The sequence below is a fragment of the Chiloscyllium plagiosum genome, unplaced genomic scaffold (assembly GCF_037043375.1).
Source record: "Chiloscyllium plagiosum isolate Xiang-an unplaced genomic scaffold, Cpla_swu_hap1 HiC_scaffold_18, whole genome shotgun sequence".
NCBI classification, from domain to species: Eukaryota; Metazoa; Chordata; class Chondrichthyes; order Orectolobiformes; family Hemiscylliidae; genus Chiloscyllium; species Chiloscyllium plagiosum.
This window is the reverse complement of record NW_028270156.1, coordinates 35,175,777-35,188,612: the sequence shown is the minus strand read 5'-3', so window position 1 is coordinate 35,188,612 and position 12,836 is coordinate 35,175,777. Positions and strand designations below refer to the sequence as shown.

General features: G+C 43.8%; 1 protein-coding gene across 1 annotated transcript; it reads left to right on the top strand.

Annotated features, from left to right (window-relative positions):
- Nucleotides 1-6,584: 6,584 nt before the first annotated feature.
- Nucleotides 6,585-11,887, top strand: LOC122557759 (dispanin subfamily A member 2b-like). The gene is made up of 2 exons (XM_043705721.2): nucleotides 6,585-7,006; nucleotides 11,571-11,887. The coding sequence occupies exons 1-2, from the start codon at nucleotides 6,800-6,802 to the stop codon at nucleotides 11,727-11,729; spliced, it is 366 nt and encodes a 121-aa protein (XP_043561656.1). The 5' UTR covers nucleotides 6,585-6,799; the 3' UTR covers nucleotides 11,730-11,887.
- The last annotated feature ends 949 nt before the right edge of the window (nucleotides 11,888-12,836 follow it).

The window sequence follows — 12,836 nt, the reverse complement described above, 5'->3', positions numbered from 1 at the left end:
CAAGTATCTCTTCTAGCTTACCAGTCCGTTTCACACTCTCCTCTTCAACAACACGGTCCCTCTCGTTTGTAAATACTGAAGAAAAGTACTCATTCAAGACCTCTCCTATCTCTTCCGACTCAATACACAGTCTCCCACTACTGTCCTTGATTGGACCTAACCTCGTTCTCGTCATTCTCATGTTTCTCACATACACTTAAAATGCCTTGGGGTTATCCTTGATCCTATCCGCCAAAGATTTTTCATGCCCTCTCTTAGCTCTCCTAATCCCTTTCTTCAGCTCCCTCCTGGCTATCCTGTATCCCTCCAATGCTCTGTCTGAACCTTGTTTCCTCAACCTTATGTAAGCCTCCTTCTTCCTCTTTACAAGACAAATTCAACCTCCCTCGTCAACCAAGGTTCCCTCACACGACCATCTCTTTCCTGCCTGACAGGTACATACATATCAAGGACACATCGTATCTGTTCCTTGAAAAAGTTCCACATTTCCACAACATCCTTCCCTGACAGCCTATGCTCCCAACTTATGCTCCTCAGATCCTGTCTTGCAGCATCATATTTACCCTACCCTGTTGCACGCACCTATCTCTCTCCATAACCAAGATGAAAGTCATAGAATTGTGGTCACCATCACCAAAATGTTCACCCACTAACAAGCCCATCACTTGTCCCGGTTCGTTACCAAGTACCAAATCCAATATGGCCTCCCCTCTGGTCGGACAATCTACATACTGAGTTAGAAAAGCTTCCTGGACACACTGCACAAACACCGCCCCGTCCAATCTACTTGATCTAAAGAGCTTCCAATCAATATTTGGGAAGTTGAAATCGCCTATGACTACTACCCTGTGGCTTCTGCACCTTTCCAAAATCTGTTTCCCAATCTATTTCTCCACATCTCTGCTGCTATTGGGGGGTCTATAGTAAACACCCAACAAGGTGACTGCTCCTTTCCTATTTCTGACTTCAGCCCATAATACCTCCAAAGGCAGATCCCCCTCAAACTGCCTTTTTGCAGCCGTTATACCATTTCTAATTAGCAACGCCACCCCCCCCCCCTCCTTTTTACCACCCTCCCTAATCTTACTGAAACATCTGTAACCAGAAACCTCCAACAACCATTCCAACATGATGTACAGCATGGAAACATATCCTTCGGTCCAACTCGTTCATGGCGACCAGATATCCTAAACTAACCTCGTCCCATTTGCCAGCACTTTTGGCTCATATCCCTCTCAACCCTTCCTATTCATATACCCATTCAGATGTCTTTTAAATGTTGCAATTGTATAGTCTCCACCACTTCCTCTGGCAGGTCATTCCATACACGCACCATCCTCTGCATGAAAATGTTGTCCGTTAGGCCTCTTTTATATCTTTCCCCTCTCACCCTAAACCTATGCTTTCTGGATTCCCCCACCCCAAGGAAAAGACCTTGTCTATTTAGTCCATCCATGCCCCTCAAGATTTTATAAACCTCTATAATGTCACCTCTCAGCCTCTGACACTCCAGGGAAAACAGCCCCAGCCTATTCAAGCTTTCCCCATAGCTCAAATTCTTCAACTCTGGTAACACCCTTGTAAATTCTTTCTGAACCCTTTCAAGTTTCAAAACATCCTTCCCATAGAATGGAGACCAGAATTGAAGCAATATTCCACAAATGGCCTAACCAATGTCCTGTACAGTCACAACATGGCCTCCCAACTCCTGCATTCAATACTCTGACCAACAAAGGAATACAAACCAAATGCCTTCTTCACTATCCTATCTACCTGTGACTCTATTTCAAGGAACAAACTCTGAGGTGTCTTTAATTCAGCAGCACTCCTGAGGACCTTGCCACTAAGTGTATAAGTCCTGCTCTGATTTGCCTTTCCAAAATGCAGCATCTTGCATTTAGCTAAATTAAACGTCATATGCCACTCCTCAGCCTATTGACCCATCTGATCAAGATCCCGTTGTTTTTGCTGTCCATTACACCTCCAATTTTGGTGCATCTGCAAATTTACTGACTATACCTCCTATGTTCACATCCAAATCATTTATATAAATGTCGAAAAGCAGTGCACCCAGCACCGTTCCTTGTGGCACACCACTGGTCACAGGCTTCCAGTCTGAAAAGCAACCCTCCACCACCACCCTCTGCCTTCTACCTTTGAGCCAGTTCTGTATCCAAATGATGAATTCTCCCTAAATTCTATGAGATCTAACCTTGCTAATCAGTCTCCCATAGGGGAACCTTGTCGAACGCCTTAATGAAGTCCATGTAGATCACATCTATCACTTTGCCCTCATCAATCCTCTTTGTTACTTCTTCAAACAACTCAATCAAGTTCATGAGACATGGTCTCCCATGCACAAACCCATGCTGACTATCCCTAATCAGTCCTTGTCTTTCCAAATTCATGTAAATCCTGTCCCTCAGGATTCCCTCTAACAACTTGTCCACCACCAATTCAGGTTCACCAGTCTATAGTTCCCTGGCTTTTTCTTAGCACCTTTCTTAAATAGAAGCACCACGTTAGCCAATCTCCAGTCCCATAATTTAGAACATGGAACATAGAACATAGAAAAGTATAGCACAGAACAGGCTCTACGGCCCACAATGTTGTGCCAAGAATGAATCCTAATCTAAAATAAAATAACCTAGCCTACACACCCCTCAATTCACTGCTGTCCATGTCCATGTCCAGCAGTCACTTATATGTCCCTAATTACTCTGCTTCCACCACCACCACTGCTGGCAATGCATTCCATGCATTCATAACTCTCTGCGCAAAGAACCTACCTCTGATGTCTCCTCTATACCTTCCTCCTAAAACCTTAAAGCTATGACCCCTTGTGCCAGTCAATCCTGCCCTGGGGGAAAGTCTCTGGCTATTGACTCTATCCATGCCTCTCATTACCTTGTACACCTCGATCAGGTCACCTCTCTTCCTCCTTCTCTCCAGACAGAAAAGTCCAAGCTTAGTCAACCTCTCTTTGTAAGACAAGCCCTCCAGTCCAGGCAGCATCCTGGTAAACCTTCTTTGCACCCTCTCCAAAGCCTCCGCATTTTTCTTATAATAGGGCAACCAGAACTGGACACAATATTTCAAGTGTGGTCTCACCAGGGTTTTGTAGAGCTGCAACAAAACCTCACGGCTCTTCAACATGATCCCCCTATTAAATAAAGCCAAAACACCATATGATTTCTTAACAACCCAATCCACTTGGGTGACAACTTTGAGGGATCTATGCACTTGAACACCAAGATCCCGTTGTCCCTCCACACTGCTAAGAATTCTAACTTTAATCCTATGTTCAGTATTCAAGTTCAATCTTCCAAAATGCATCACTTTGCATTTATCCAGGTTGAACTCCAACTGCCATTTCTAAGCCCTGCTCTGCATCCTGTCAATGTTGGGCTGCAGCCTGCAACAGCCCTCGATAGTATCAACAGCACCTCCAACCTTTGTGTTATCAGCAAATTTACTAACTCATCCCTCAACCGCGTCATCCAAGTCGTTTATAAAAACTACAAAGGGCAGAGACCCAAGAACAGAACCCTGCAGGACACCACTTACCACCGACCTCCAGGCAGAATACTTTCCATCCACAACCACTCTCTGCACTCTGTCAGACAACCAATTCTGAATCCAGATAGCCAAATGTCCCTGTAATCCATACCTCCTGACTTTATGAATGAGCCTGCCATGGGGAACCTTCACAAGTGTCTTGCTGAAGTCCATATACACCACATCCATTGCCCGACCTTCATCAACCAATCTCGTCATCTCCTCAAAGAACTCAATAAGATTTGTGAGGCATGGCCTGCCCCTCGCAAAGCCATGCTGACTGCCTTTAATCAAGCTATGTTTTTCCAAATAATCATAAATCCTATCCCTCAGAATTATTTCCAAAACTTGCTGACAACAGACGTTAGACTGACTGGTCTGTAATTGCCAGGGATTTCCCTATTACCCTTCTTGAAAAGAGGAACAACATTCACCTCCCTCCAATCCTCCGGTACAACTCCCATGGAGAGTGAGGAAGCAAATATGTTCGCCAGCGGCTTAGCAACCTCCTTTATCACTTCCGGAGCAACCTAGGATAAATCTGGTCTGGCCCTGGAAACTTATCAATCTTAATATTTGCCAAAATGTCCAGCACATCAACTTCCTCAATCTCGATTTGTTCAAGCCTGTTTCCCAGCTCCTCAAAGTTCTCATTCACAACAAGGCCCCTTTCCTTAGTGAAAACTGAAGCAAAAAACTCATTTAGGACTTCCCCTATCTGCTTGGACTCCATTCACAAGTTCCCTACGTTATCCCTGACTGGCCCACCTTCTCCCTGAGGAGTCCTCACTTATGACTTAAAGGCCTTTGGGTTCTCCATAATCCTTGTGCCAAGCCTTTTTCATGCCCCCTCCTTGCTCTCTTCAGTCCATTTTTGAGCTCCTTTCTAGTAAGCCTGTAATCCTCTAACGCTGTGCTAGATCCTTGCTTCCTCCACCTTACATAAGCTGCCTTCTTCCTTTTGACGAGAAGCTCCTCTGTTCTCGTCATCCAAGGCTCCTTAATCTTACCCCTTCTTGCCTCTCTCAGAGGGACAAATTTATGCATCACTCACAACAACTGTTCCTTAAACAGTTTCCACATGTCTGTTGTCCCCCTTCTGTGGTACAATTGTTCCTAATCTGTACTTCCCAATTCCTGTCTGATAGCATCATAATTTCCTTTTCCCCAATTAAATATCTTCCCCATGGTAACTGCTCCTTTCCCTCTCCATGGCTATGGTAAATGTGAGGCAATTGTGGTCACTGTCACCAAAGTGTGCTCCCACCATGAGATCTGACACATGTCCTGGCTCATTGCTGAGCATCAAATCCAAAATGGCCTCTCCCCTTATTGGCCTGTCTACATACTGAGTAAGGAAACCCTCCCGAACACACGGACAAAAACAGCTACATCCAAACCATCTGCACTAAGGAGGTTCCAGTCAATATTGGGAAAGTTGAAGTCACCCATAACAACAACCCTGCTATATCTGCATTTTTCCAAAATCTGCCGGCCTATGAATTCTTTGATCTCCCTACTACTATTAGGGGGTCTGTAGAAAACCCCCAATGAGGTGGCTGCTCCCTTGCTGTTCCTAACCTCCACCTATTCTGGGTCAATAGACAACCCTTCCTCGACAATCTTCATTTTTGTAGCTGTGATTCACTCTCTGATTTGCAATGCTACACCGCTTCCTCCCCCTCCCCTCCATTCTTTTTAAATGTTCTAAATCCTGGAACATCTAGCAACCATTCCACCATGTCTCCGTTATGGCCACAACATCATAGTCCCAAGTACTGATCCATGCTCCAAGTTCATCACTCCTATTTCTGACATTCTTGCGTTAAAGCAGACACACTTTCACCAATCCTTTTGTTTCACCACATGAAAAACCTCCCTGATAGATTCACTACATCCTGTCATTGTCCCATCTACAACTACGCCCCTCTCAGTAACTCTTGTTCCCACTCACCTACACATGGTAGGCTACTACACAAAATATGGAATCATGGGATTGAGGGTGATTGAGCAGTTTGGATCAAAAATTGGCAAGCTGAAAGAAGGCAGAGGGTGGTGGTTTTTGGGAAATATTCATCATGGAGATCAGTTACTAGTGGTGTATTACGAGGATCTGTTTTGGGTCCACCGCTGTTTGTCTTTTTTATAAATGACCTGGATGAGGGGGTAGAGGATGAGTTAGTAAATTTGCGGATGACACTAAGGTACAGTTCTGGATAGTGCCGAAGGATATTGTAGGTTACAGAGGGACAGAGGTAAGCTGCAGAGGTGGCAAATGCTGAAAAGTGTGAAGTGATTCACTTTGGAAGAAGTAACAGGAATGCAGAGTACTGGGCAAATGGTAAGATTTTTGGTAGTGTAGATGAGCAGAGAGATCTCGGTGTCCATGTACATAGCTCTCTCAAAGTTGCCAGCCAGGCTGATAGGGCTGTTAGCTGAAAATGTGTTGCTGGAAAAGCGCAGCAGGTCAGGCAGCATCCAGGGAACAGGAGAATCGACGTTTCGGGGATAAGCCCTTCTTCAGGATAGGGCTGCTAAGAAGGCATATAGCTTTTACTTATTTTTTCCAACACTCTGGTTCTTTTTTTTTGCAGCATAACTTCGGCATCCTTCTACCCCAGTGCTCTACTTAGAAAGGACAGCAATCTGTTCGCTTTCTGGATTATTTTCTGTACATGTCCGTGACATTTTAAAGATGTATGCACCTGAAACCCCAAGTCTCCTTGGACATGCACTTCATACCATCCAGAAAAATACCTTGATCTGTCCCTTCCTGATCCAAAAATGGATAGCCTCACTATTGCTTTCATTCAAATGCTTTCGCCAGTTTTGCTCATTGACTTAATCTATCAATATCCCCTTGCAATTTTATGCTGTCATCTATACAGTCTACAATGCAGCCTAACTTTGTGTCATCCACAAAGGCATATAGCTTTTATTAGCAGAGGGATTGAGGTCATGCTGCAGCTGTACAAAACTCTGGTGCAGCTGCACTTATTGTGGGCAGTTCTTGTCACCACACTATAGGAAGGGGAAGATTCGATAACCAATTGGCAGACATTGGGGCAGTACTTTGTGCAGTTAACGATTTTATCTGGAGACCCACCCTCTCGGATCAATGATCGTTTATAACACCCAGCTGCAGTTCGGGAATCGCAGACAGCTGCTTAGCCTATTGCTGTATAGATCGCAGAAAGGAGCGGTGCTTAGGTTGGTATTAGTTACTCGGTTGTAATCTGCTATGGAGGGCAAAGTGAACCAACCCATGATCGAGCGAGAACTTGACCGTTTCCGAGGGCCACACAGTAGCGATGATGTACCCTCGACCGTGGTGACTATTGGAACCGGTACTGCGCCGATCAGTGACCACGTTCTCTGGTCTCTTTTCAACTTCGTTCACTGTAACTTCTGTTGCCTTGGCTTTCTGGCTTTGGTCTTTTCAGTTAAGGTGAGTTTGTGGCTTTTTAACAAATGTGATCAAATCCACGCTTTTTTTCTTTTCGACTCTGTTGAGGAATGGGAGATTACAACCTGTGTCTCGTATTTTCGCGCGAATATTTTTAAACTGCAATGGTAGTTTAGGGTGTTGGAAATAATAACTTGGCCCAGACCTGGTCTCTCCTCTACCCTTTGCCTGGGTTAAATAACTGCACCCAGAGGGCAAACTAGCTCCATAATGAGTGCAACTCTTAATTCTGATAACCCCACTCTCTGCTCTTGCCCATTCACCTCAAACTTGAATTAAACTCCTTCCTTTGTGGAAATTTGCTATTCTTTAAACCGTCTAGTATTACCCTCTTTCAGATATGTATCCTGCCTGGTAACTTGTTTTGGTTTTCTAGACTTTTATTGCATCTGGTAAATTGATTGTCTTTATCAATTGGCAGATTTTAAATCCTTAAGTCACTTTATAAAAACTTCAGCACTTTTAAACTACCTCAATTTTTAATGTCCTTCTTTGCCCTGAGAACAATCCCACTTTCAAGTCTTGGATGAAACCAGTCCATCTTGTCAATCCCTTAGTCACTCTTCCTCCACGGCTGTGGCATCTTAAAGCATGGTGCCCAGAATTGGATCCATTAGTTCAGGTTGGGGTCCAACCAAGTTTGTGCACAAACTTCTAGTGAGGATGAGTCTCTCTCGTGTGCGCGTGTGCTCTCTCTCTCTCCCTAACCGGAGAGAGAGAAACTGCATGCAGCTCTTTCACATTTGGATGGTGTCCACAGGACTGATTTTTATTACAGCAGCAAATACCTGGAGCAGATTGGTTATAACTTGCACTGCAAGTTTGTTTTATGGAGTTGTTTGATCAGCTCATTCTAGGCAGGGTTCTTGTGCTCTCTCCTTGGATTGGTGTCTGGGAGTATGACATTATTGCAATTACTAACTTGGTTGAAGGAAGGGCATGATTGGCAACTCTGTCCCAGGATATAGATACTTTGGACAGGGAGGGGTGGTGTTGCATTGCTGGTCAGGGACAATATCATGCCTGTGCTAAAGAAGCACAATATGGAGATCTTGGGTAGTGAAGCACTATGGGTGGAGCTGAGAAACAAGGGTGCAGTCACATGGCTGGGCCTGTTACAGGCCTCCAACAGTGAGCATGAGGTAGAAGAACAAATAGGTAAATAGATTATGGAAAGATGTAGAGGCAATGGGGTAGTGATGGGGATTTCTCATTGACTGACTGATACTTAATATCTGAGGTCTGGATGGGATAGAATTTGTAAGTGTCCAGGAGAGTTTTCTAGAGCAGTACCTCAATAGCCTGAAAAAGGGGCCATATTGGACCTGGTACTGGGAAATGAGCCAGGACAGGTGGTAGAAGTTGCAGTAGGGGACAGTGACCACAATTCTATAAGTTTTAGAATCTTCATAGTGTGGCCTTAAGGGAAGAGTACTAAACTGGGCCAAGGTCAATTATATCAAAGTTAAGCAGGGGATTGGACATGGCTATTTGAAGGGAAGTCCACATTTGAGTAGTGGGAGACCTGCAAAATGCAGGATAGGAATGTCCCATTGAAGGCAAAGGATAGGACAGTCAAGATTCATGAACTGTGGATGACAGAAATTGTATGGCTTCCCAGGAGGAAACGCAAAGTGTACGTAAGGTCTATGCAGCTAAGAACAGAACAGGCTCTGGAGGAATATTGGAAGAGTAGGACAAGTCTTAAATGAGGAATCAAACAGGCTAAAAGGGGTCATGAAACTGCTTTAGTGAGCAGAGTCCAGGAGAATTCCAAGCACTACTTGCATAAGAAACAAGTAAGCAACTAGAGAGGATTGGTCCATTAAAGAATTTCAACAAAGGAAGGCTGTCAAACCTGAATGGGTGAGATTCTGAATGATTGATTGATTAGTTTGCATCAGTGTTCAGAGGAGAGGAACATGATGAATGTTGAGATTAGAGATAGAAGTTTAATTATTCTGAATCATGTTGACATAAGTAGGGAAGATGTGTTAGGTAGGTTAAGGTGGACAGATCCCCAGGACCAGATGGGATCTATCTCTGGTTGCTGAGAAATAGCTGGGGCCCTGACAGAGATATCTTTGTGACATCCTTAAATACAGGTGAGGTGCTAGAGGACTGGAGGGTTGCTCATCTTGTCCCCTGTACAAGGGTAGTAAGGATATTCCAGTAACTATAGACTGACCCTGACATCAGTAGTGGAAAAATTGCTGGAGAAGGTACTGGGGGATAGGATCAATCTCTCATTATTTAAAGAATGGGCTGATCAGTGATAGGCAACATGGTTTTGTGCAGGGGAGATCATGCCTTGACAAGAGTTCTTCAACAAAGTGACCATCTTGATAGACGAAGGGAGGGCTGGTCATGTCAGTCATGGACTTTAAGGTGTTTGATAAGCTTCTCTTCCCCCCCCCCCCCCCCCCCCAATGGTAGAAAGTGAAGTCACATGGTGTGCAGGGTGTTCTAGTGAGGTGGATAAAGAACTGGTTGAGCTAAAGGAGACATAGTAGCTGAAGGGAGTTTCTCAATGGAAAAAGTGACTAGTGTTCCACAGGTCAGTGGGGCCATGGTTTGTAATATAAACAAGTCTTCAAGAAGTTACTGTTGGTGATACTAAGATTGGAGTGGCAGAAAGCATAAGAGGTTCAGAATACAGGAGGATATAGATTGACCAGAGTTGGGCAGAAAAGTGGCAGATGGCTTTCAATCCAGACAAATTAGGTGATGCCTTTAGGCAAGACTAATTTTAGAGTGAATTATCCAATGAATGGAAGAGCTGGTGGGCAGAGATCTGGGCGTGCAGGTCCATTCAACCCTGAAGGTTGCTGCACAGGTGGATAGTGGTCAAGAAGGCATAGTATGCTTGCCTTCATTCAATAGAGTATTGAGTATAAGAGCTGGCAAGTCACTGGTTCAGCTGCATTTAGAATGCTTTATACAATTCTTCTGGTCAGTGTATTAACAAGGATATGGATGCTCTGGTAAAGGTGCAGGGAAGGTTTCCTGAAGGGCTTATGCCCGAAATGTCAATTCTCCTGTTCCCTGGATGCTGCCTGACCTGCTGTGCTTTTCCAGCAACACACTTCCTGCAGGGAAGGTTTGCCTGGTATGGAAGGTGCTAGCTATGAAAAGTTGAGTTGGTTTATCTTTGGGGGGAGAAAAAGGAAATTGAGGGAGACTTTCATGAAGCTTACAAAATCATGAAGGGTATAGAGAAGCTTTTTCCAGTGTAAAGGACTCAATAACAAGGTCACCTCTTCAAGGTAAGAGGTGGAAAGTTTAAAGGGGATACACACAGCAAGCACTTCACACAGGGTGGTAGGTGTCTGGAACACTGCCGGTAGAGGTGGGCACGGTAGCATCTTTTAAGATGCATCTGGACAGATGCATGAGTAGGTGGGGAGCAGAGAGCCCAATGCTTAAGAATTGGGCAACAGGTTTAAACAGTTGATTTGGATCAGCTCAGGCTTGGAGGGCCAAAGAGCCTGTTCTGGGCTGTAAATTTTCTTTGTTCATTTGAAAGGCTTGCATGCATGTCTGTTATCTCATCTGCTCCCTTCTAGATGCAAACAGTAAACCTCCTGCTGATGTTTTGTTTCTACTCATCTATTTGTTTTTTTATTCACTCATCTATTTGATACTTTGACCCCCTCAGATTCTAGTGGTTTTCAAACTAAATTAAAGCATGACATTGATTAGTCAGCTAATATCTTGAGGTGTCATGGATTGTACTGTTCCTGTTTTAATTGGCTTGTCATTGGGCTGAGACTTCAAAGTGCCTGCAGCCTTAGCACTACAAGATTAGAATGTTCAGAACTAGTCATTGGTTAACAGGGAAGTCAATGAACAAGAGTAGGCCCTTGAGCCTGTTTTGCTAAGCAATGAAATCATGGCTGATCTGCTCAAATTCTATACCCATATCTTGAACTGTATCTCTGATTTGAACCTGACAACTGTCACTTGTAGGTATTTGGAACTCTAACTTCCTTTGTGTAGAAGTGTCTGAATATCTTAATGGCTGTACCTTATTGGTTCAATAACACTCCTAGCTCTAGAATCCTTAATCAGTGGGAATTATCTTTCTCTAGTTGCAGTTCTAGAATGCCCACAATACAAACAGCCATTTGACCCATAAAGTCTACACCAACCCTTGGAGAATCTCCACCAGACCCTTGCCCTATCCTCATAATGCCACACTTACCATGGCAAACCCACCTAGACTGCATATCTTTGGAGTATGAGGAAACTTGAGTACCTTGCATATTGTCATGTCTGGGTTTCTACAAACTAGTTACCCAAGGCTGAAATTGAACCCACTCACTAAGTGTTAACCACAGCCATAATGCTGCCCAGCCTTATTTGGAATTGGAGCAACTTTGTATTATCTCCCCCTCTAAAGAAAGTAGTTGTCACATCTCACCTGCACTCTTCCCCTCTGGGTGACTGAGGAAGCAAACTTCTATCTGTTTGTGTGGGTATGTATTAGGCTGTGATTTAGATATTGCTGAAATCTGAAGTGTCACAACTTTCTTTCCTCTTGCAGTCTAGAGATCGTAAAACTGTGGGAGATGTAGCTACAGCTGAACACTACAGCTCAACATCCAAATCGCTGAATATAGCCACAACATCTCTGTCCATCCTTACTTTTGTGATTTTGTTCGGACTGCTGGTTGCTGGTGTGATCCAGATTCCCCGTTACTGAGGACCAAACTCTATTCAAGGATGAACATTACAAATCACTGATGCATAACAAATGATTGATCTTCTGTCATTGTAGTGTTTGAAGTATTTTTAACAGACCTCTCTGTAATGAATACTTTGAAATATTATACAATAAACTACAGTGCTTTGGTGTGGCAAGCTAGCTTTTGTTTTAGCTGTATTACAAAACCAGTCAGAACACTACCCAGCCAAGAACAGGCCATTCTGCACTCAGCCTGCTCATGATCTAGCTTGCCCTAAGACTTGTCTAACATCAATTTACCTTCTTGCCTGAACCTTTTGTGATTAAAAGTTCAACTTCTCATAACTTCATACAATGTATAGTATTTAACATCCAGCCCTGGACTGGCCTATCTTTAATGTCATGCCCCTGGTTCTGCAGGGAATCTAGACTTAACAGACTAAGGTCTTTAAACACATGCTATCTAAGCAGTCTTCCAGACTCTTAGAGGAAGGAAGACCTGGTTCAAGCCTTAGCTGGTCAAGAGACAATGACACCTTTTTTGAATAGGCTGTCTGAGGAAAATATCTGTCAAGAACACCCAGGCCACCCTGTAGCTACAGCTGAGATCTATTTTCAGTTAATTAAAAGTTAATCAAGTGTTTTCAGGCTCTACTTGAAGACTTTTAATCAACTTGATCAGATGTCTCCACATCTGGAATAGACTTCAGACTTGAGCCTTCTATAAAGAACACTACCAATGTGCATTAAATGCTTCTCAAATTTAAAAAGAGCTGTTGGAGGTGGTGGGCAACAGCAGCTGTGGTGAAGATGGTTGAGAATCACTTGAGCATGGGTTTAGAAGGTTGTTGCCTGACCATTGCAACACTCTAAAGGTATTTTCTCAGTACGGAGGGAGAATCAGTTGTTTGTGGTCATGTTGGTGGTTCACAATGTGGGGTTTCACTAGCTGTTCCAGCATTCATTGCCCATTTTCTAAGCTGCTGCCAAACTAGACCTTGTTGGACCATTTGAGGACAATGAAAAGGCAACCACATTGCTGTAGGTCTGGAGTCACAAGATAGACCAGATTAAAAATGGTGAATTGTCATCACTAAAAGACTGATCCAGAGATTTTTTTTTGAC